This window comes from Achroia grisella, unplaced genomic scaffold, assembly GCF_030625045.1.
Source record: "Achroia grisella isolate CSIRO2021 unplaced genomic scaffold, CSIRO_AGI_Agris_v1 utg702, whole genome shotgun sequence".
Classification (NCBI taxonomy): domain Eukaryota; kingdom Metazoa; phylum Arthropoda; class Insecta; order Lepidoptera; family Pyralidae; genus Achroia; species Achroia grisella.
Genome location: NW_026712999.1, coordinates 2255392 through 2282747, shown reverse-complemented (window position 1 = coordinate 2282747; position 27356 = coordinate 2255392). Strand labels below are relative to the sequence as shown.

Sequence of the window (27356 nt, the reverse complement as noted above, 5' to 3'; positions counted from 1 at the left end):
ACATCAGGCATCTGAGCGCAACTGATGGCGACAGCTGGACGACAAGATTATGTAGAGTCTCCGATCCTCAGGAGTTAGGGAACGATTAAGAAGAAACCGTAATAGTATATACTGCTACTGTACTGTACTATACCAGATTATCAGTAAGCCCATGCAGGAATAAATTGAAATACGCACACAATATATCATCCATATCAGTCCAGTCGTTTAGTAGTAGTTAGGTGTCAAACATATCACACATACAGAAAAAAATATATGTCACTGGCAGCTGAGATTTTCTGTTTGTTCTAAAGTTCTAGACATATACGAATAAATATTTTTAATTTAAATTTGGAATATTTTTGTTTTTCATAGGTGATTAGTCATTATGAGCCATGCTCTTCGCCTGTTCAAATTAGACCAATTTTTAAACAACAGTCAATTATTATTATACCCAAGACCGTTCATTTCACCGTTACCTACTAGTAACTGTATATGTATTATTTTGTCTATGGTGTAACGATAAATTAAATCAAGTCCATCCGCTCAAGTTCATTATACGCACATTTGCGAATCTCGTAAACAGGACAATAGAAAACCGCATCTACTTGTCACCACATCTGTTATGTATAGAATAGCACCATTAAACACTTATTAAACAATCCAACCTAACTAGATCTCTTAAATCAACTGCAGTTTAAATACGAGGGTGTCTTGTTAACTGGCTACATTTTGTCAAGTGTTGAAAGTATACAGTGTTGGCCAAATGACTTGTCACACATAAATAATCACTTAATTGGGATAGTGGAATCACAACATTGCGGTTTGGTCGACACCCTTGTTGTAATGTCGAGGGGTTGTGAAGTAACATTTTTGTAACAACGTAATGTATAATGTAGATATGCTTTAAAAATATTAAATGTATACTATCTTACTTATAGAAACTAAACATATTAATAATTTTTAAGTATTACAGTGTATTTTTGATATTTTCTTATTTTTTAAAAATTGCTAAAGTTAATATTTACTAAAATAAGTTTATTGTATGTTTAATGTTTTTATCAATAAAGTGAATATACACAGATGAAGTTATTAGCACTCCAATAGCGTGTTACCAAAAGTGATGTCAATCAAATAAATTTAATTTATAAAGAGTATCCATATTATGTCAACATGATCAACAACCAACATATTTTGATTAAATGATAACATATGATCAATACGCAGTAGTGTAAAAGAAACTAACTGTTTAGTATATTTATAGCATATATATGTAAGTTGAAGTCCATAGAAACTGAATATACTGGCTATTTCTCACGAGTTTACCAACGCTACCTTCTGAATATTCTTATGGGAAATAAATGGTGCCCATTTACTTCCCATAATAAAATTAAGAAATCCTTTATTAAGGCAATATATACCTATTACATATAATTTTATTACTGTACCTATAATTTTACATTTGCGTTTAAGAATGATATTAAGGTAAGGTAAGTCAGGACAAATGATTCTGGTATGTACTTAACATACGTTATATTTACATACCAAGTAATGAAAGTTCTTGCCACATTGGATTCAAAACTATATTAAACAAAAATTCTTCGAATTTCACGAAGAATAAGCTTGTGGGCACCTATAATTGATTTCTGTATCGTTTTTATACTTACAAAAATGTTTGCCTACTCTGTAAATATAGGCGTTATTAAACATAACAAATATTGTATTTTATACAAGTTTATATATATGAATAAAACGATCAATAACTGTGGTAACAACGATACTACTCTTGCGTTACTATTCCGGAGAAACAAGATGTCATTCCGGATCTGATCATGATCCTGTAATTTTACTGTTTTTCACCATACAACAGCAAAACTAGCTGAAATAGGTGAGACTGAGGTACTCATACTAAAGTCTTTTTACTAAGTCCACCACAGTATAAAGTTAGCTAAGTAAGTAAGCTGTGAGGAATTGTATGTATGTGTAAGTCATTTTAAGTAATTGTATACCTTGAACAACTTTACGGTCAGCTAGTAGAGTCCACAATAGAGCGATTCTCGAGGAAGGTTTAGGTGTATACCCAATACTTTAAGTTTTGTGCAAATTTGTTGAAATACCTATACGAAATCTGGGCGGATCGCTAGTTAAACGCTAAATGTGAAAGTTTAAAAGCAATTGATAGTATCAGGATTATTAGGGACTTAAGGCAAAATGATATCTATTCTATTTAAAAATATACCTCCACATTCCAATGTAACCCCATGAGATAGCATCATAAAATTAAAAGAAAAGTACTAAATACACGATAAATTAAAGGCGAAACATTTTTAAATCACCGTATAACTTAATTACGAAGGTCGGCATCGGTAGCGCCCCCTGGAGAGATTTTTTGCTGGCTGCCGGTTAAAACCTCGTCTCACCTATTGGAGTTAACCGCTACAATGTATTTGCTCACAAAACCCTTGTTACGGTGTAAATTATTGTGTTAATGACTTGAATACTTGTTATAAATGCGAATTGTTATGTAGTTACGTGGTTGGAACTAGTTTTACTTTTGTTAGACAACTAAAATTATTTTTATGGCATAAGGGATAAACTAGCTTACGGCAGAATTGATGGAAAGCGATTTTTTTTATGGATGATAATGTAATTATGCTTGCGCTGGCGGGGCACCAGTAAAGGATGATAAAATGAGCACGCAGTCAAGCCAGTTAGCCTATCTTGGCAAAAGGCAATTTACCACCATGGTTTCCAGGGGAAACGGCGCGGATGTCAACCTATACAAGTTACATTGCTAGCAATGAGATTATTAGTTCACATTCCTAACAATCCCCTTCCCCCCGAAAGTAAGTGATTACAGCCACGTATAAGCACCCGCAACACCAGGGGAATTTCAGAAGAAGTGCCGACCTTTATAGAAAAGAGAAAGGTACTTGTGAAAGGGATTTGAAAACGGTGTGATGTGATATTTCTCAATTCGTGCTGCGCAACCATGCGTAGTCCTAAAGCGTACTCTGTCACCTGAAATTGGTTCCATATAGCTTCAAAAGAAACACAAAATGTACATTAGGTATATATCATATGTAGATAGATAGAGGTACCCACTCAGACGACGTCTATCTCAGTAAAAAGCACATTTTAAAACAAAGCAATTTACGATTTCTTTTATTATTTAAATAGTACATTATTCCAGAGTAACAATAGATTATAAATATTATGTTAACATATATACAACATGAAGTTATGAGCACTGGAGTTGGGACTAATAGTTATCGAGTATATAAAAGCTTAATACCCTTGAAATCTGACAAAAAAAATATTACACATGTATGTATTTAGTAAGTGTTCACGCATAATCGTGTGTGAATGTTTATCAAGATTGTATGCTTACGGGGTGAATGAAAACAATATTGCCTGTCGTAAACAAATAAATATAACCATTGTAACGCTTTGAGATTACGTTACCATATATTAATCTAAAAGAAACAAGCTAAATAATTTTATTTTAATTGCTACGTTTGTTTATATCGGCCAATTCTATAAACCGAATAGTTTGAAATAAATAGAGACACAATAATATAGGAAATTATATATTCACAATAGTACAGTCTGCATCTGAATTGAAAAAGGTGAATTCAAATTTGTAAAATATTCTAAAAAAAAGTTTGAAATTTGTATTTTTAATTTAGATTTATGTGTTTTTCCTAAGACACAAATTGAATTTTATGCGACTATAAAAGGACACCGAATATTTTACAGACATTTTTGTGACGAATACTTTCTCCACAGTTTAATTTATGAGGTTCCAAATAATACATATTTTAAATCAGTGATTAAGCCAACACTATCTAAAGTAAAGCGTACTCTATTTTCTGCATTGACATATAAATAAATATTTATTTATATTTCTTACACTATTTAACCTAATCCAACGCAGCAATGATTAATATTACGCGAAAATGTGACCTTATATTTCACCAAACTTCGAAACGTAAAGTTAGATTGTATCATGGAGTATGGAAGACGTATACTACATAGGTAGTTCATCTCCAAAAAAGCAGATAAGCAAATAGTCACGTTTAGAAGATATTTCACACTTAAAAAAAAATATCACGGGTGATTACGATGCTAGTGTATTATAATTAAAAGCAAGGTGTCTGAATTCTAATATATAGGTATCATGTACTGTGTATCAAATACAATATACCTATGGTAGGTATAGTACCTTGAAACAATATTTGGGGTTATTGGATATATAATCACCCAGGTATACTGGTCATTTGATAGACTTTTTTGGCCACTACAATGTATAGTCCATGAAACAAACATACATTCATTTAGTTTCGATTCTGTATGCGAGCTGCAGGCCCATTTGTGACGAATTCGTCCAGTTTTTACCAGCATTCGAGCGTGAAACTGGAATTGAAGGAAATCATTCCTAATATCATAAAAACATACATACATATAACAACCCAATATTACGCGTTTTTAAAATAATAATAACATTCCTTCATTCTATTACATTTTTAACATAAAACTGTGATATATTCTATATCATATGAATCAAAAAATTTAATTAAACAGTTCGAATCATACGCAATCCTTAATGTCGGATTTCGTAGCTTACTATATTTATATATAGGAAGATTATGTATGCACTCATTTCACTATCAACAGGCATTCCCTATAGCCTACAGTATTTTATGCAATTTGATATAAATCACAAAAACCTTATAGGAATAACATGATTAATGCTCTCTAGAATAACTCATAAATTCCACGAAAGAAATAACTTGAGATTTATAAAACTTATGAGTAAGCAGTGTGAGTCATGATCTTTGTATATTCGGATTGATCGAATTATAAAACAAAAACCAATATCACAAAGAAGTAATAAAGGATAAGCGTCTTTGTCTACGGTCAGTAGGTATAAATCTTGAATCTATAATTATATCCGTTAAATTGTCCAAAGAAGTTGACTCTCAAATCTCCCACGTCTATTTAGATATTTATATCATGTTTAGAGAGGTATAAAAAAGCAGTTTTTGGCAGAAAAAAATAAAATACGATGGCTCCGAAGCGGTAGCCGGGTGGCATGTTTAAACGTCGTGAAACAGCGGGTGGTTGCAAGCGAGCCATCATCGCGTCTTTGTCATGATAATTTTTATGTCTTCACCATGGCACACAGACGAGCTAAACGACCTTTATTTATATTTATTACATTCATTACTGTACTAATTAAGTGCAGTCAGCAAACTTTAAAAATAACTTAAAGTAGAAGAGCACTCTATTCGACTGCACTCTTTAATGTGTATATTATGTTATAGGTAAAAAAGAATTCGCTATTAAAAAGAAACAGTACATTGTCATTTTTTATATAATTGGCATAAGTGGTATCAATGTTACTTTGGCTGTTAAACTAGCTTTGACTTCCAGGTTACAGCCATAGCCTAGTGTGGAGTCAAAGATAAAATGTTAGTTAAATTTTCCGAAATAAAATTTATTCTATACTATTTTTCTTAGTTCCTCCCACTTAGTTGTAAGTACTAACTATCGGCTATATAAATAAGAGCGCTGCTGACGTCACGTCATCATGTGATGTAATAGCCCTGATGCGTTACCATTTCGGAGGACTAAGTTGCTATACTTCCATACCATGTAATTTCACTACTCTATCTCACCCTCCTTATCCAAATACAGCTTACAGATTACTTGTGGCTAGCTGAAACAAGTGAGACAGAGGTACCCTCGCAGACTACTTTATACAAAAGTCTACTCTCTGGTCATGTTGTTTTTATATAGATAATAAAAATTTTGTTACTATTATCAGAGACAACATAATATTATAGTCTTTCTTCAACCAAATTTAGAAAAGATACGTTCTCAATGTTCTTTCGTGACGTCAACTTTAAATCTAAACAATTTGTTAATGGTTTCCTTTTGGTAGATAAATCCATATGGCATTCTTTTAATTTATTTAAGATTGAGTTATATTACACATTATGCCAAATCACTACCTCATAGAGATACTCCTTAGAAAATATTTGTGAAAACTCACAATGAGGCAGAAATATAATAGCAATGGAAAGCCGAGACAAACTTATAAATATATTGGGATCATCAGTAACCAAATATGTATCAATAAAACCACATTAGTATCGGACAATCCTTATCTGAACCGTATCAATTCCGTTGCCCCCTGTCCAGGCCGGCTTAAAACAAAAAATATGTCGCCAAAACCTATCTATGGTACAATCAACACATCTAAATTGAAAGGCACCGACTTCAGAATTTATCACCCTTAAGATTTACACACCATTTAACAAATGAAAAGGTAGGGTAGTTGCTCGATAACGGAACAAAGGATAGAAAAAAACAGTCGCATCACAGCACTTCCTTTTTGTAGAAGTCGGTTGAAGACTACGTCTTTGGTTGCTGATTTGATCATAGCCTCTAATTTTGTTTTATATATGAATATTTTGAACACTGTACTGAAACAAAACGAAATTGAGTAATAGTGTGTACCATCATAGGTTCCTAATGAAAAATGCATTCAATTAGTTAGTAGTTATTTTATTTATTTTTAATTTGACAGTAATATGATATTACGATAACAATGGATATTCTATATCGCTATAACCCGCGTTTTCGCATGTATATTTATGTTAGATATATATTATTAACTCGTTATCTTACATTGCCATTACAATAATAGGATATCCCTTCTTTGTGCTGGTACGTGTCTATTAATATGAAAGTTTCAACTTTCCTAAAACACAAACCCCAATTTATAAAATTACATTTATCGTGGATTATATAAATAATCAAACAGAAAAATAATAGGAAATCAAATAAAAGCCATTCCGACAGTGACATTAATGTTTCTCACATACAAATAAATACAAAACCTAATATACGCACCTGTACGTTTACAAAGTCGCGTAAGCGAGAAATTCTTTAAATTTTCCAGTAAAAGAGTTAAACACGGCTGGCCTTAGATTTTATCGGGTTAAAAAATATTTGATCCAGTAGGTCGCTCGAGTGGAAGCGATTAGGTGGACATTTTAAAATTAAATGGGTCAAGGTGGCTTGTGTCGAGGAGTGTATTTTGTGCTATAAATATTTTACGATTAGTTCACAATGAAAAGTAATGTAAAAAGACGTAAACGAACTCAATTCAAGTTGTAAAAGCACCTAAAAAATAAGGATCTATAACTATTATCAACTTAAATCATTCTATCACGACAGGGGATTTGTAGCAGAATTAATTAAACCGACACAATTTTATACTTCATATCAAGATAATTGAAAAGAATAAGAGGAATATTAGTAGGACTAATTTACTATAATGAAAATGTTATAATAATCTACAAGAATAACGCCTGGCGAATAGTATTAGCAAATTATGTTTTAATGAAGCATTACTTGTAGTATTCTTTAGGAATTCAATTCTATCCTAAAGTAACTCTAAAGTTCATTTATGTACTTAAAGGAAATAATGTATTTTTAAATGTTCTAATTTTCAAATATATATTATAAAATAGAAACTAATAAATGTGTCCTGTGAAGTGGAATAAACCGTAGTTTTCTTATGATTTACGACTTAATCGTCGCTAAAACGCCCTGTTTATTGGCAATAGGAATTAATAGGACATAATAATGTAATACGATTGTGGAATTCGGTGAACGGGCTGATAGTATCGTGGCGCAATTTAGTACAAAACAGGAAGTAGCTTGAAAAGGGTGCTCGTGTGAGACGTTTACAACTTTGGGGTGAAAGTATTTAGAAAGTTATAGAATTGGTTTTTATTTTCTTTGTATTTATACGTTGAATTTTTTAAGCAAATAATTGTAAACACAAACACATAAACATGAAATATTTCCGCTACTAACTTACCTAGTAGAGTTTTAATTTTTATCAAAAATACATATTACACAATATACTTTTCAATGCCACTTGATATTCTTAGACTCGTGTGTGGCGTTTTATGAACCATCCCCAGTAAAATAATAAAAGAAGTTCCTATAGGTAATAAATTACAATAATTTTAAGCAGAAAGCTGAGATAGAAGATACGATTCCAATCTGTGTCGTATGTTATTAACAGTAATTGTTTATAACAACGTTGATGATAGCAGCACTTAGAAAACAAATACCCCACTTGAATAAAATAATGCTTCTGACTTTGATACCATTTGCCGGCTCTAAACAAACAATATGCATATCACCAACTCCACAGGTGTCGCATACTACTAACCGTCATGGGCAACACTCACGCAGCTTCAACTTGCTTTCATTTGCTTGCTATTCGTTTCTATTCTTTTATTACCCTAAAAATAGTATTCGTGAGACCTCGAGTAACTAATAGTTCTGGTTTTTGACAATACAATTAATAACTGAGCTTCATATTTGCTAAGCCAATAGTTATGAAATTTGACATATACGGAGCGTGGAGAATGACTTTGGCTACTTTTTATACAGATCAATCAATATGTCATGGCCTCAAGGATGAAGTCTCAGGTATAACATAAACATAAGAACATGCTGTCACGACTATTATGAATTATCAGAGGTAGTTGATGCCCACATTTCGCAGGATCTATTTGAATACAACGTGGTAAGGAGTTCTATCATAGTGTGAAGGATTAGGTACAAGGATGGCGAAACAAACTATATATAGAAAATTATTTATTTTTACCTTAGAACAATTACAATGAATGGTATGTTAAGGTACAAAAGCAAAACAATATACAACTAGATAAATTCATTCTTAAACACATGTCAAATAAATATAAAAAAGTAATTCATTCTAACAACTCTAAAGAGTTCCATAACACATCAACAGTATCTTCGGTAATTTTTTTATTTGAGATCACCATTTCATTCTGCGCTATCTCAGATACAAATTTATATAATTCTCTATGTTGCAACTTCTCCTCCTTGCAATTCATAAAGCTCACCATTCCAATGATATAAAAAAATGGCTATCTACTTATACCTATAACATATTAACTGTTCCAGTTTTAAAATGTTAATTAATTATCGAAAGATTCAAAACTGTTTTTACTCCTGGTTTTAATTCGTTATTTTACTTTTATCTTTTATTAAATTTATGATTTATATTTCTGCGCATATTACAGCACTTCCTGTGTCACGCTGTTGCAGATTGGCTCTCTCTTTTAGAGATAAGTCCTCCTTTGCTAACAATATTTCTAAAATTTGTTTCAATGTTTGTATTTAAGTGCAAAAAATTATGTATAAAAATGTAGAGTCGTGGCTGTATAATAGTACCTAGTAATAGTACGCACCTACAATATAAAATATAATTAAAATTATAAAGATAATATATTAAATATAAATAATATACCGAGTCAGTTTTATTTAAAAGATTCAAATTATTGGACTACTATACCTTGATCTGTTTTGGATCTTTGTGTTTAGTTTAAATAACGTTATGTGGATATTAGTTTCGATATGATTACACTGATCTGCAATTTTGTCTTCAATTAACCTACCTACCTTTTTTTAAATTCGCTTAGTGATAATACACAAATATTTAATTATAAACTACTCGTACTAACGTAACTTAGTAGGTTACTATTTAAAAAAGTTCAGAATGATTTCTGTATTTTGATATTTAAGTATTAATTCTGATAACTAATTTATTACATAAGGTGCCGACAAAGTTATTTTAAATTTAAAATAAAGTTTACGGAGTCGCATTATACATAAGTGTATCTTAAACGGAAAGATGCGTTATGCAAGTATAGAAATCTAAATAAAACAAAACAGCATTTAAGAATTTAGATCATATCGTGAAGGTACCTACCGCATAATAATAAACACTTTACATTTTATTTCATAGAGTCTAATTTACTTCAACCGATGTGTCAGCATTACTAGTAGTAAAGTTATATTTAAGACGTTTCCGTAAGGTTGTTTTTGCCTTGATAAGAAATAATTTTGTGTAAGTTTAATAAACAAATGTATCTACATACGCCTTTATGTGAAAAAAAAAGTTGAAAAGTAAAAGTGCGTAGATACGTCATTTAGAGTGATATCTATACTTATATTTAGTCTATCTATTTTTATACTTGTCATCATTATTATTACAATTATTCCGGTATTTATTTTTATCAAGTTGATTAGTAAAGGAAATAATAATCATAATAATATGTTATTTCACTTTTCTCTACAAATCAATAATTAGATTTATAGTGTAACAGAGCAATAAAATTAATGACAATTTATTCATATGATTATGATCAATTTTAAAGGTATAACTATGTTTTAATAGGTTTCTCTGCTAAACTATGCAACGGAGTTACAGTGTACACCCGTGCGAAACCGAGGTAGATTGCTAGTATCACAGATAACATCTAGTATCTAATCCATACAAATATTAATCATACGAAAGTGTGTCTGTCGGTCTATTTGTTACCTTTTCACAGCTAGACAACTGAACGATTCTTAATGGAATTTCGCATGAAGACAGTCTGTCTACATTACGAGGAAGAATATAGACTACTATTGTTTATTTAAAAAAATGTAATCTGGGGGGACAAAGGTTTGTGTAGACTAAGTTGCTGTTAATAGCTAGTAATGTCATAAAAATTAAAGTAGTTACCTAATTGTTATAAAAGAAGTGAAGTGTGGTGATAATTTCAAAATTGTTTGTACAATACGCCGTTACCCTGTATCTTATCGGCTTTATTAATCAAACAGATTAGATTGTTGAGGGCCGGTAACGAGATCATTTAGGGGCGGAAATAAGGGGATGACCGGACAAACAAACGATATGTTTAGTTTTATTGCTCATAATATGTTTATAGGTTTGTCTTCTACACCTGTATTTTTGTTTGTATTTATAAATATATTTTGAATTCTCCACGAAATGATGATGTTTCTCAATTCTTACATTTTAAAATATACATTAATATAGTACTGCATAATATTACATATAATCTATGTATACAAGATGGATGAACCAGGAACCGAAAACATGAGTTTGGAAATACGGATTAAGGGTAAAAATAGGACCACGTTGGTCAGCTTGGTAAAATTATTATGTATCCACCATGATGTATTAACAGCAGTGACTTCATCCCCTATTCGTGTCCTCCCAGCATATACTGTTAGCATAGCATGCGCCATTTCATATTCATCTATTCAATAAGAGGGTTAATGCAAAGTCTAAATACTAAACCTTGAAACTTGAACCTTGAAATATACCTATGTTTGATATAGATATTATAATAAATTATTGAGCACTGTTAAATAGTCATATAATAATGTTTAATTAAATGTTTTTTTATTCCAATGCTTATTCGGTAAGCAAACTCATCATAAGAAGAACAAGCAAGAGACTTGAGTGTTGCTTATTTAAATAATGTTGTTCAGTGTTACATATTTAAGATTTTGTATGAATATAAACTGCCAATTAGCATGATTGACAAAAGTAAATAATCTATACTTGAGTAACAAAATAAATCAATTAATTATTAAAGCAGTCTAATCCGTAATAGCGGCACCCGTTCACGAGTATAACGGGTGAGCCAGCCATCACTGCGCTCAACCATATTTTAGGGAGCCCAAAGACCGGTCCCACCACGTCACCACCTGTCTGGACATCTAAATGAGCATAATTGACTGATACCACTCGAACATGTCCCAAGTTCTGTATTTGTAGTATAAATTTTTCTTTATTGGAAATTTAGATTAGAAACATAGAATTACAGCAAAATTGAAAATTTGAATTACCGATGATGGATGGAATATTATAAAATAGAATAGAAAATACTTTATTCAAATAAACTTAATTTAAGCACTTTTGAATAGTAATAACAATTTTTATTAATCTACCGCTCATACGGAAAGCTGTCTCATTACAAGAAGAATGAGAAAGAAACTTGTGTGTTGATCTTTTAAATAATCGTAAACTTAAAAATGTAAAGTTATCAATTTAGATTTTAAAGTCCAAACGTGTGAATACATACTTCCAACTCCCACAATTTTTAAAATAGTAAATACACAGTAAAAATTAAATCAGTCGTAGTGATTAGAGCAGATCGGTCCCTACAAGCAGCACTCGTTCACAAGTAATATTACCACATTTCACAATTTTCAAAAACAAAATACAGTACAGAAATAGAATTATGTATATCTATAGAATGAGGTGTATGCATATTGACATTTACGTTGTAATGTTAAAAGCAAATGAGTCATTGTGTCAATATTTTGACATTTAACTTATTGTCAGGGTTGTCCACCAACGTAAAAACTTTTTACTTAGTTCTTTGTGATAAAGAATTTTATACATTAACACAATTTAACTCTACAACCTATATCTATAAATCGTAATATTATTCCAACTGGATAGAATTACATACGAGATATTTTCAAAAATCTCACACCGTTGACAACCCTACATGTTGTACTACTTGTCCATTTCGTGGTCTTTGTAAGTTTGGCAATCAATGAAGTTTTTACAATTTGGAAATATAATTTTTAGGGTTCAATAGCAAAATCGCTAAACAGATTGACATATCAAGTTATTATGTATTTTTTAGTTATATTTAAACTTCCTTATTCAGTGCACATTATTTATATTGTTGACCGAGTGCCGACACATGCCGAGCTTAACATGAATAAATTAAACGAAAAAATTTTTTAGTTACTTTCTAAAACTTCATTACACAGATTATAAATTTAAAAGTGCAATTAATATATATTTATTGGTGGTGCATTATCTGTGTTAATCAGCCAAGCCATTCATAATCAAAAGCATGCTTACACTAGGCGTGCAGATAGACATTGGCCTCATTTTCCGGACAGTCAATATTAATAATTGACGATAAATCTATACCTAAATATAAAAGCGACTTTATTTCATTCCATAGGATAGGCATTGTATGTTGAACTATGTTCCTCATTTCGCATCTAATTTAGATCGTTTTTTTTATGGATGATAATGGAATGGTGCATCCGCCTGCGCTAACGGTTTACGCTGGCGGGGCACCAGTAAAGGATGACTACCTATACTATACCTCAGATCAGGTAGCCTATACCTATGGCTACCTGATCTGATCTCATGTTCATCTTATCATCCTCCACTGGTGCTCCCCCAGCGTAAACGTTTCTACCAGCCAGTAAAAAAATATATTTCTATGCACTGTAGAGTCGTCGTCTTTACCAAAAATCGCCACAATACAGTTATGTATTAATTTGCATTAGACATTAATCACGGACCTGGCAGCACGTAGATAATGTTAATATATTCTGCGATGAATGTTTTTGTTTGTGGTATTTGTAATGAGTGCGGTGGAAGCACGCGTTACACAATTATGTGGTAACACGTGGAAGTGGATTTTACTAGCGGCGGATTACAGGTTTAGCTCAGATTGTGTACACTCAACCTCGTAAACATATTAGGTATTAGGTGGTCAATACATAGACTTTAATATATGACACTACGCCATCTACTCTCAATTGAACACAATATAACATAAATCGGTAACCTACCTTTAAAATTATCTTATTAATAAAAATTATGTAATATGCTCATATCGATCCTGGAAAACATATTGTGAAATCTTTTAAATCAATGCTTTTTCAAGTTGCAAAGTCATCACAGATATATAAAAAAAGAATTTGTCTTAACGCAGAAATATGTGTCATTCATTCAACTAAGAGATTTATTACTAAACTAAAGATAAACCTAATGATTGGAGAAGAATTATTTTTATAAGCATACGACAAAATAAACCTGACTGCTGAACCTGGCTAACTCATCCAATGGAAAGTGATAACTGTCGCCCAGTATTCTCAAACTCATTTTAGCTATCTTGTCTATCTATAGTAAATATGAATTTAACTATACATAAATACAGGCGTACATTAAACGACGATGATTCGACTTTGCTACTATCGACTGCGTTTGATACCATAGATTTCAATACCACAAAGTAAACTTTATTTTCTAAAATAACAAATTTCTGTAAATTTGAAGCATAACAGAATATGACTAACACAAATTTAAAAGGAATATTATTTTATATATTTAATCTTATTCGTAATTCTATAAATAAAATCTAATCGAGAATATCCACTTATTTAAATCTTACAATGTAAAGTTCATATTACATTATAATTGTCAAAACTCATATTATGTTATAAAATATTCTTAATTTATACTCTATTATGATATCTCAATTATATTTATACAAATAAATAATGTATAATATAGATTTTAAAAATACTTTGATTAATACCTACATTAATTACATCATGAAATATTTCATTCATTAAAATACTATAACTACATAAATATATATAATATTTCTATTCACAGCACGATAACAGGGTTAGAGATTTAAACCCGTGCTGTGAATAGAAAGCCTTACAACGTCCATAAGTTGGCTCAACTTGAAATTGCACGCTAAACCCGTTAGTAGACTTCCTACTAACATTTAATAGTATGAGTAATCACCCATAATGAAACCGTATGACTTACTATCATAAAGACTATATTGCTTTATTACCAAGTATCACACTTAGCGTCATCTCAGTTCATACTATGGTCCACTTTCAATCATTATACAATGATAATATTAGTATAAGATAGGTATGTATAACTTGTATTAACTTACATTACGCACTTATCATAATTCAAAATCATTTAGTGGGTTATGATAACATAAAATGTTGTAATAATAGTACCAAATTAGACTGTAAGAAGTCGTCTGCATGGATACCTCAGTCTCACCTATTTCAGCTGCTAAACAGCTTGCTTCGTAAGCCGTGTTTCGATTGTGGAGTGCAGATTCAGCAGTGAAATTACAGGATAAGAGGAACTTAGTCCTCTGAAATTGAGTGGTATTATAACGTGATGTCTATAGTGCTGTTTATGTATATAGGTGTCAAAAAAAAACCAGATGAAGACTTTCTATTGCGGCCTTCTTTCCGAACAAACATAAAGCTGTTCACACATGGCCTTTATAGCTTCAACAGACAAAAAATGGAGCGAGCACAGAGCACTCCAAAGCCATGGTGGAACTACTGAAGGCGAGCTCACAATTTTCCTGTAGCAGTAAGAAAGTTGTCAATTAGCAGCTGGTTTTGTAAATCTAACGGTTTACGCTGGCGGGACAACAGTGGAGAACGATAATTTTATCCTCCACTGGTGTCCCGCTAGGTTATGCATGAGGTCAGGTCACACTATCCTGGGGGAATAAAAGCCATCGCTCCTAAAAATATTCTTAAATTTTTGTCCCTGACGGGTCTGGTAGCTCTTAAAAAGGGCGAGTACAATAGGATTAGTAGGTCGTAGTACTACAATTCCAAGCAACTGACAATAGCCCTAACCCCCAATAAAAAAAAATTAGGTCAGATCAGTTAGCCCATCGTGGTAAAAACATCACGATGGTTTCCAGGAAGAGAATAACGCGGAGGTCTACCTGCCATGGTACGTATTAGTCCACATCATATTGCTACTAATGGGGTCTAGTGTCCCCATTGCTAGCAATGTACCGTGTCAGGTCGACCTCCACGCGGTTCCCCCTGGAAACTATCATAGTTAATTCCTGGTTATTAAATCGCGATGGGCAAAATGACCTGATCTCATGCTCATCCTATCATCCTACACTGGTGCCCCGTGCACCCGCCAGCGTAACCATTAGCGCAGGCGGGTGCATCATTCCATCCACCATCCATGAAAAAAAATACCAACAATCCCCTTCCCCCCTCCCCCCAGAGAGAGACAATTGTCCTCAAAAGATATACATACATGAATCTCAACTTGTATATAGACTATAGTTACTACTTAATGTTCATTCCAATAGGTTCTTAGTAATTACCGTTACAAAAAAAGATAGTAAAAATCAACAACACTTACGCAAATTGTTCTAATCTATTACTCTAGCTTTTATAACCTTGACCACAACAGCAACCATAGACAAAATGCATTATTATCTAAATGTTATATATAAATATACCTGTGTGAATTGTATGTATGCAGAGTATTAATTATAGTCTCTGTGAGTTGATTGCCTTTAGAGTAGATATATTACTCAAGAATACATGCTTTTTTCTTTTCTATTCATTAATATTGTATATCGAATGTCTATCAATCAAATTGATACTCGATTGATTACTAACTAATGTCGGATTTACATTATGAGATATTATTTATACATTTTATTTCGTTTTGTAATTTATAGTAATAAACTCGTTGAATTTAACACTCTAAAGAAAGCAAATATTTGATAATTTATATAACTCTAAAGCATATTAATTGTCAATTTGTATTGACTAGAATACTAATTCTAGTCAATACAGTGCATTGAATACCTAAAACGGTTCGTGGTTTGCTGCAAGAAATCTCTTTTTCTCTTGAAATCTCTTTTTTGAGATAAGATCGCCATTTTAACACTGCTTCGTGAACAGGTGCTGATTGCAGTGACTGGTTTGTTCTCAAAACTATGAGTTAATTATATTCTCACTTACTCGGTGATCTAGCACACCGTCTTTGTTCTAATGGCAGCGGGTTCTAATACTCGCGCGGTGTAAACATTTATATTCATCAGTAGGATTGTTTATATCAGTCTGGGTGTTTTCTATGTTCTTTTCTATTATATATTATGTATATATTTACAAAAATTCTAAGTATTTGTATCACATGTCTAGTACCCATAACACAAGCTTTGCTTAACTTAGGAGTACACGGCAATATGTGAACTGTCCAGGGTTGTCATTGTTATGGATTTTCTTCTTCATCTGTAGCTGTACTCTCATCCATAACAAAATCTAGAAATCTAGACATTTTAATAGTTATCCAATAATTGATAACTTAATTGACTGATGGCGATTTTCCATGCAGCCCGTCTAGTTCCGTCTAGTCCCAACCAGTTATCAGATACTATAATAGTGCTTGATTAAACTTGAATCTATTTTTAATATTGCCAATTTCGTGGTTCAACATTGACAACTATTTACGTCGTGGTATTCGCAACACTTGACATACCCACAATTTACTAGATCTTTTTATTTTTAGCATATACACATAATAGAAATGACTAATTAAGAAATAAACCATACATAATGCACTTTCATTACCTATTTTCGTATAATAATTAAATTTTAACGCAATTAACCTTGAACTAACTATGCAAGTTCCATAAACATATTATGCTTCAAACATTCCACTTAGTTGAGCGAAGTTATTACCATTGCACACAACATGGTTCCAACATTTCGTCACACCGTGATTTTGCAAGAATTTTAAATGATTAATGGAAATGCATGTGTATACTAGTCCACTTGGAAAATTACAACGCGCAATGACAAACGATCTAATTCAACTATCGAATGTAACATACTTGTCGAATAGTAAACAAACAAGCGTGTTATTTTTTACGATCTCAGTCAGTATCAGTATTTAGCTTCATGTCGATAGTGACCTAGAAACACGACTGTATTTCTTTTCAAATTAAAAAAAGTACCCCATCATCATAATGATGACCTAGGAGTTCAATTATTGTATTCGTATGACACGTTGGCACTCCAGGTATATATGTAGCTGCGTTGTCAGAATCACTAGAGACTGCCAGAGGTCCGGCACTTCACGATGGGTTTCGTTAATAAAAGTTTGTTGCGATCTCAAATGAATGGATATCAGTGTGCAAAATGCACTGTACAACTTTAAACCACGATACGGTATCTACTAGTTCAATCTTTACGTATTACAATTATACATTAGTAGCTAATAACATTAGATCTACTTTCATTATGCAAGAAAGTTGATCAAAGATTTCTACCACAAATAATTGGCACGTAATTGAGAACAGACTCGATTCTATAATATACACTGTCATCTGATTGAACCAAATCCCAAAACAAAGAACTATTTCAGCCAATTTAATAAGCAACAGCGACCTAGTTAAAACAATGCTAGTGTATCCGACAGTAAACAACAATTATAATCGTGCAAAGAATTGTGCAATGTTAGTAACATTACTGGGTAATGACTCGCGAGTAAGTTGCCATAAGTTTTCTATTACATTTACACATTCGCACCACACCGATTAGCATTATGAGACAAAAACAGCGATGATGATATCTTTGGATATCGATACTCGGCTTGCTTCATTATATCATTAGGTACCTGTGAAATTTTTCTTAATATTACTTTGTATGCAGCACATTTCTATTACATGGAAAATATAAATATATTCCTTCATTAAAATTTCAAGTCAATTTCTCTAAGTATTCTATACAAATTACATTACGCAATGGAGAAAATTTGTCAAATAAGGAATCAAATTTTGATTTTTATATTATAACTAATAACTTCATTTAGCTTTTGTATAATACGATCTTCTTTTGTATATTACACAAATTCTCTTGAGTTAAAAGATCTGTGAATTTTAGTTATCAAGCCTACTAAAAATCGCAGATCTTTTAACTCAATTTATGTAATATACAAAAGAAGATCATATTATACAAAAGTTAAGAAATAGTTGCGTCTAACTTCAGGATTAAGCCGACATAATAATTATATTAAAATGCGAGTTATTTGTTATACTTATGTGGTATTTATTATCCCTAATCTAAAAAATCACGGGCGTATTTTTAACAGGATGTCTCAGTCCTCTGTTATATTCAGTATCAATCAGTCGATTGAAATCTTGTCATATGTCGTGTGTATGTATATGTCTTGTGTATGTATATAAAAATGTCCAACTTGAAAGTTTTTCCTTAAGTATAAACAAATAATAAAAATACAAGATGTTTTTAATGTTCGTTGTAAGCCTCTATTACTACTTCGAACGTTGCACTTAAAAGTAAAGTTGAAGAGAAATGCTGTGTCATAACTTTTTCAAGCATGTGTGACAAATAGCAAAATGGCATAGATGATTGGCGTAGTACTTACAGCAGCGTTGTAAAAGACTCCCACACGAGTGTTTTATAACGCTGTAAGTACTACTGATTACAGCTTCACTTATATAAAGAGTCGAGTCAACATGAATTTCTTGAATATGTAGTATCTAGTTCCTAATTAATAACAAAATAATAATAATATCCTTAGACAAATCACACAGCACCATCTAGTCCTAAGCTTAGGAGAGATAGTTTCTTTTCTGTTGTAAATAGATACATATAATACTCATGAATACAATTGTTTGTATCGTGCGTGGAAAGAAAATCGGTGTATTAAAACGAGGAAGTCAAATATATGCAAATAATGTATACAAATGTTGCCATTGTACGGAGATCGAATCCACTACTATCTATATGTGGGGCAGTGCATAAAACCGCTACACCATCAAGATCATAAAATAATTAACTGTTATTTCATTGAAAGTTAAAATTACGTAACTCTAATATGCTTAATGTTTGATATATTATTTTAAACCTTGATTTTTTTATCTCTCAACTAATTCATCTGAAAAACAACATTCATAGGATATCCGATATTTCGGACGTTTCGACATCATTGCCTTGTCGAAATATTGACGTACGTTCAACGTTTACTTTTTAATTTTATATTGATTATGTATAACTTACTTTTTAAGGTTTATGTTCTTGATTTGTTTATAAAGCCGAAAAAAATAATTAAAAGCGTTTGGTGGAGAAGAAAGACTCTATAAAAGGTATCTTCCTCTTTATAGAGCCTCTCTACTGCTTAACGCTAAGTTAATATAGTCAGCCTTTTTAAGCAATTGCAATTGCAAACCTTACATCTATATTTTTGCAGCTATATAACATATTATATTTTGTATTATGAATCATTAGATAGTTGTCAATGATATGCAAAATTATGTAATTATTCTAAACAGGTTATACTGTAATTTACTTGCCATATTTTACATTTTATTTATGTAACTGATATGACAAACAAGCTGAAAACCTACCTGATGGTAAGTGGTGACCGTCGCTTATATACATGGTTTGCACTATGGACACTACGTTATCCACATGATAAACATAACAGGTAACAGCAACACCACACATGTGTTGCCATTCCGGAGAACTAAGATGTTATGATTACCCACTAATTCATATCCTTCAAGCGAAGTACACCATACAAGCAAGCTGCTTGGCGCCTGATAGGTGAGACTAAGGGACCTTTGTACAAACAGCAGACGGGTAACTCCATGATATTCCTCCTGAATTAAATAAAATTAAAGCAAGGAACCGTCTTAATCCTTTTGCACCCATCGGCATCATCAGAATCCAGCTCGAGTAACAAGTCACTATATATGATATACGGAAATTACTGTTGGCAGCCCCTGATTGGAAGGAAGCTCTAAAACCAGTTTACACCGCATACTTTCTTATGAAACAGTTTCTTTTTAATTACTTCTTACTTTTTATGCACAAGTACTGCGAGAATGTACATGAATTTATTTTGACTTTGAATACAATTAAGACAGTTAAGTCATACATTAAATATTAGAAATTGAGGGCTTTGATCTAAAAATGGTCTGAAACTCTGTATTTAGATATTGAGAAAAGTGCATCAGCGGATGATGGTCGATGGTATGTAAAATCATCAAATATCAAATATCTTAAGAGTGAACGAAAGTGATATTTAAAAAACATTACGTAGACCAATTTTTCATTCTGATTTCTCTCTCTTCATTAGGTAGATATTGGAAACAAAACTTCATTAGTATCAATTATTCATTGGTTATGATATAATACGAAATCAAAATCTTCTTAAGTACTGGAACCGGCTTGTATGACTGAGTTGCCATTGGAAAATTGAGAAACCAAGAGATGAAAAAACTCTTGTTCTCTTCACTTAGCTCTTAAAGGAATTGATGTAAATAACATTACATACAACTTAATTAGGATTTAGTTTCTTATTTTATTACACAAACATTGTAATAATAATAAACATTTTAATGGTTAAAGGTGTGAAGTAGTTTGACTTCATAGTTTTAATCTATTCCATGTTTCAAATAAACATCGACGAGCTGTATAGTATTGCGTTTATAAAGTGTTTGTTTAATATTGTTCCAATATTAGTGGTGATGGTATACGTAAATATAAAAAGAAGTTAAATGATACATTCACCTACTCTCTCAACTCCAGTCCACCCGTGACCAACTTATTTACTCTAGCAATTAATTCTGATCCAACAATACGAGTTTGCGCCATTTTGCATCATTTCATACAATTGGATTATATAATATATTAATTACATAATTCGCCGACAATGAAAGAACTGACTGTTGAATTAAATCTTGAGTACTTTTCAGACCAGTACAGAACTGGATTGTATTGATATTTGACACCTGGTTAGACCAGTAAATCGCTTGTATCAACGTCGAAATACTTGAACAATTTTATCAACAATTATTCTGAACACATTCCTTGTACAGAGAAAGCAAGAGAGAGTATTGAGTACTCCAAAAGGGGCAAAAACTTTATTATATTATAAACTAGCTAACCGCCCGGGTTTTGCATATATAATTCATATATAAACCTTCCTCTTGAATAACTCTATCTATTGCTAAAAACTACATTAATATCCGTGGCGTAGTTTAAAAGATCTATGCAAACAGACAACGGAAGCTATGAAAAGATAGTGTAAGAAGTTTTTCGAAATTTTTGAGATGAAGTGAGAGAGAATATAAATTGTTTATGCAACTCAGTGACCCTATTCACACGCATAGGTCCAAAAGTAGGACTGTTTTTGTAGCAGCGTTGAATTTCCGCTTGATGTTATGTGTATATCTAAGATTAATTGTTTATTGGCTCCGAGAAGATTACCTAGTATATAACTTTACGCACTTACGTACTATAAAATGAGATCATCAAAGCAGAAAATACCACCGGCGTATCTGATCATGTAATGCACCAATTACTATAACGCTTTATATGAGCAATCAAGATTGCGAAACACCGTGATTCTTGTGCAATAGCTATCACAATTATTCGATCAAATTTTATGACGCGTGCTAGTATGAAATCCCAAATTGTTTTAATACTATGTAGGTCGACAATATTATAGTATCGCTATACACGTATCCTTGAATACTCTCGTTTTCAATTACACTTTCATGTACATGAGTCAATAATATGGTAATCCTATTTTCTCATTACTAATATTTAAATTTCTCAGGGACATAATAACGAATTATGAATTACGCAAAAAAACGTCATTGGATTTTATTACATAAATGTATATTACTTACATAGCTATGATTATCTCAACCTTTAATATCTGTAATATCTTTGTCATTATAATAGGTATGACAGTATATAACTGCAGGTCTATGTTAATATTGTTTCTGAAAATACGTAACATCTTTAATGCATGTGTATGTTTTTAACTATGAACGCGTTTATTGTGTGCTCTCAATTTTAACTTTCGAAAGTAATTGTATTGTCTTATTTGGCATCGTTCATCTCATGTGGTTATTATCTTGTTATATAATTCGTTGCTACACTTTCCTTTTACTTTTTTGTAAATAAGTATTTAGTTTCTGTTTTAACTTAATGATTGAAATAATAAACTGTTTCAACATTTGAACAATTTTATTTTTCAGCCTCAACTCAAAGTACCACATTGTACTTCCATAAGTTATATATATAAAAACAAGCAATTATATAAGCTAAACAAATAACAACAGATTATTAATATCTACAAAAGGACAGACCGACCGCGCATCGTTATATCAATGCTATGCGGACAAAAATTGAGCCCACGTAGGAACGGATTTTGTACCCACTATGGCCCTTTAGTACCAGCTTGGTAACATCACAACCTTACACGTGAGCGATCAGCACCGATGCAGTCGAGTTGCAAAATATATACACTAAAAATACTAAAAAGATCACATTTTTTTCTTAACCTATAAGGTACTAGTGTGAGCAAAGGTACCAAGAGCGCTTAATGCCAGCCATGGTGTTCCTCCTCTTTCTTAATGTAAACAGGCACGTGCACCTTCACAGGGTAGGGCACCTCCTTGACGAGGGGTACAGGTACTTCCTTGTATACTGGGTAAGGTTTGTCGATGGGTACTTTCACTTCATAAGGCACCTTCTTCTCAACAGTGTAAGGGATCTTCTTGTACACGTCGTATGGCTTTGGAACTGGGACCTTAATGTGCACTGGGTAAGGCTTCTCAACCTCAACTTTGTAGGGCTTATCGACTGGGACCTTGACTTCGTAGGGTACAGGCTTGTGGACTGTTACTGGGTAAGGTTTCTCTACTGGCACCGGGTAAGGTTTAGGCACGTACACATTGTAAGGCTTGTCGACAGGCACTTTAACTTCATAAGGTACCTTCTTGATCACTTCGTAAGGCTGGGGTACTTTGACTTCGTACTTAACTGGGTAAGGTATCTTCTTCTCAACAGTGTAAGGCTGTGGGTAGGGCACCTTGACTTCATAAGGTACCTTCTTCTCAACGGTGTAAGGAGTGGGTACTTTCACTTTAACTTCAAACGGCTTGTCAACTGGAACCTTGACTTCGTAGGGAACTTTCTTCTCTACGGTGTAAGGCTCAGGCACATAGACCGGGTACTTAACATACTCCTTGACGGTAACGGGGACCTTCTTTTCAACAGTGTAGGGTTGGGGCACGGGTACTTTGACTTCATAGGGTACTTTCTTCTCAACGGTGTAGGGCACGTGTTTCTCAACAGTGTATGGCACGGGGACTTTCTTAACGACTTCAATGGTCTTCACATGTTCATGGTGGCCATGGTCACCGTAATCACCACCACCTCCACTAGAAATAGGCTTCCAGTCACCACCGCCGCTGGAGAAACCACCACCACTGGAGAAACCACCTCCAAGGCTTAAGGATTCGTGACCACCAAAGTCGTGTCCACCTTCTTGCCCACCTAGACCGTATCCTTCAGAACCACCAAAGCTGTGTCCCTCAGAAACTGCGTAGCCGTGCCCTTCATCGCCTCCGATGCCGCTGCCACCATAGGAACCGATGTCGTAGATTCCTCGTTTGTCCTGCTTCTTATTGTCTTCAGCAGCCGCCTTTTTTGGTGCACCTTTCTCCTCGCTGGCAAAGGCCACCACGGCCAATGAGGCTACCAGAACAACCTGTAAACAATACAAAACATAAAATAAATTAATATCTTATATTCTGTTCTATCCGTAAAATGTGTAACAATACATAAGGACTTAAATCTTTTCTATTGAAATTGGGTTTAGCATTGGCGAATTTAAAGTCGGTTGAATAAAAACGAGTAAAAGTTGTGGCTATGTTAGATTTAATATGTAACGAGTTCGATCCACTAAACAGAGGCGAGTCTAGAATATTAAACGTTCACTTTCCCGAGCTTGGGAGCAACAAACAAATTACGAGAGGCTTATATCTCCGCGTTCATTGTTTACGGTAATAACAAACTACCTAACATGTTTTCCGGTATTAAAAAAGTTACGAGGAGTTTAAACAATTTTTAATTGTATGCGATTAATATTTCGTATTTAAATAATTTAATAGTCAGTAAGATGTTATTCTGTTTTATTTTAGTAATTTAAACGTTTCGTAATTGATATAAAATTCGTCTGATTGGCATTGGTCTAAAATACTTTATATCTTGTTGCGTAACATGATCTGAACACAACAGCCGGGAAGTAAGTCGGACTTTCAGTTTCACTGATTTTATCTTAAGACTTATCTTTGACTGTTTCAATAATAATCCGTTAACAATGATGTTCTTATTTCAAAGTACTTTTTAATACGCCACGAAACTAGTACCTAGCATGTCTATGGCTTTCAAAAAGAATCATCAAAATTATGTACCTATATATACTGGAACAGAAATGAACTCCCTTCTTTTTTAAATAATAAACATATTAGTTTTATAACTTTTTATAATGGCACAGTAATGGCTGAGTCTAGTATTGTAAGCTAAGACTATGCAACGCCATACGAGTACAACCTCAATTTCTAATGGGCATATTAAACCCCATTGTCCATGTATTAAACAATTGACTATTTTTAGAATAAATTGCTCGTTGTTTCGTCTGTCTCTGGAAAGACGTATACTACAATTACTTAACCCACATTTAGAAACCATGGGATTGTTTCCATGACTCATTGAGATAGCCTATAATCTAAATGTTCAACAACCCATATTTAATTACGAAACTATATCGCTAGTGAAAGTTGAATGATAGATATGAATGGTGGATTATAGCATAACTACCTTGATGTTAACTCGACTGATATTTGTTACACACATAATCGTACATGTACATATTAGATACATATATACAATACCTATTTAAATTAAACAAGCATAACTAAATTTGGCGGCAAAATTCTTGAGTGAACGAACGGATGAAAGTGAACCACAGCCAACATAAATAATATTTTAGCACAGACCATCGAAAGATATATCATATTAGCTACTGGTTAATGATATGCTAAGATTTATGATTTCACTCTAATTCACAAAAATATCTATTATGTGTATACTAAATTAAAATATCTATTATATCCGGTTAAATCCATAACTTTATATTCATCTAGTGGGATTATTATGGATACTAGCAGAGTTTAGATGCATACACAAACAGATGTTCTAGATCAAGAGTCTTTTTGAATTCAAATAAGCGTATGAGATAGGCAAAATAGATAGCTATATGCATACATTGTAATTGCAAATTTACTTTTACGGAAGCAGTTGGTGGATATGTTAATATATTTGCAGTATGCAATCTAGAGAGTTATTTACAGTGCTGTCTTAGTATTAATCTGAATTTATATTCATAAAATAAATAATGGCACTAGTTCAATATTTAAAATATACTTAATACTTAATTATTTTTTTCATCAGAGATACATTAATCCAGAAAAAATCTATTGTTAAAATGAGTATATAATAGTACTAAATTATAATATATTATAATTATATTTATAATATATTATATATCATAATAATATTTAGTTTTAATGGACCTTAGTATTATATAGGATACCATGTGCATTGGGTACATCAAAGCTCTATAGCAATTAATACAATCTAGTTTTCTTTACTTTATCGCATACTACTCCTTATTGTAATTGTACAAAATTGAGTACATAGAAACATCAATTTAATTGGTACTAAAATATTTTTACTTGTACTAATCCATCAACAAGCGTTACATAATTATGTTAGATCATTGTTAAGGAGAAAAGTACTATAATATTAATGTAGATATCTTTTAAGTAAATGTCTACATATTTAAAGTTAGTATTCAAAATATGTAATAAATCGATTTAATTGATGTGTGTATCGGAAAAAATTAAACATATAACTGGTTTTTGGATAAAATGAGGAACTAAATAGGTATATTGAACTGCAGTAATTGTAACAACGTGCACTACAATTTCCTGATAGATCCCTGTAATTTTCGAAACTTTCTCGTTTGAAAGTGAAAAGAAAATTACATTAAGAACCTGTTTTTACACGACTGAGAAAATTAGATGTTTACTTGTCAACATAAGTATGCACTCAGTAGCTTCAAGTCAAGTTGGTACCCATTATGTCATATAAAGGACATGATGAGCAAAGAAATATAAAAAAATCCAATAGGAATCTAACACTTGATTATTACTGTGCGTTATTTTTATATTGAATTTAAAATGCAATAAATTTAGTTAATGAATATTATTTTTTTTATTTCGAATAATTAAAAACGTAAACAATAACGCACTTCCTAAAATCCGCGAAACGTTCGAAAATTCAAAATGGCGCGCTCTAAATAAATCTCACTTTTTGGCACAACACTTCCACTTCACTTGATTATGACAACTCACCAAGAACTTCATGTTGCTGTATGTCTCCGTCAAACGCCGAAGACTGGTTGTGTGTGGAGTCCATGTAATCATCAGGTTATATACTTTCCCTCCCACTGTGCGAACGGCGCCAAGATACAGCCAAAGAAGGGTGAACGTTTGGATTCAATAATGACATGTATTAATTGTAAACTTGCATCTGTGATTGCAGTCCGTTTTTAAACTGGATCAATCTTCACATGAATATCACCTAGTTACCTACATATGTTCTATAACTGAGCATTTCTTACGCCTATCAATTAATCATTTAAATTATCTACTTATTTAATTTGTAACTAAGCCAGACGGCTCAGGCAACTTCTTCACAGCTATCTATCTAAAACGTACAAATAAAAATCAATTGTCTAATGTATTTTAATCGCATAATTTCAGAACAATTACATTACTTAACTAATGTATATTTTTTTAATTTTTTTGTTTTTTGTAATCATCAGGACAATGTTTGTAGGTATAAAACTAAACGTCTAGAAAACTGAATAATTTTAGTTAAAAATTGTTTATCAAAAAGAACGTTTTGATATATAAATATTAGCAGAAGTAACAGATTTACGTACT

The 27356-nt window shown here is 32.3% G+C and overlaps 1 protein-coding gene across 1 annotated transcript; it reads right to left on the bottom strand.

Moving 5' to 3' along the window:
• Window positions 1-22607: 22607 nt before the first annotated feature.
• Window positions 22608-26834, bottom strand: LOC131850122 (uncharacterized). Its single transcript, XM_059200290.1, has 2 exons — window positions 26763-26834; window positions 22608-24052 (listed from the first exon to the last, which is right to left on the bottom strand). Exons 1-2 carry the CDS (start codon window positions 26832-26834, stop codon window positions 22880-22882), a joined length of 1245 nt encoding a protein of 414 aa, XP_059056273.1. The 3' UTR covers window positions 22608-22879.
• Between the last annotated feature and the right edge of the window lie 522 nt (window positions 26835-27356).

Bases quoted from the DNA above. Each gene is read 5' to 3' on its own strand.
- LOC131850122 (XM_059200290.1), bottom strand. From the start codon at position 26,834: ATGATTACATGGACTCCACACACAACCAGTCTTCGGCGTTTGACGGAG. The intron at 24,053-26,762 runs GTGAGTTGTCAT...TATTGTTTACAG, and splicing joins ACAGCAACATGAAGTTCTTG to GTTGTTCTGGTAGCCTCATT.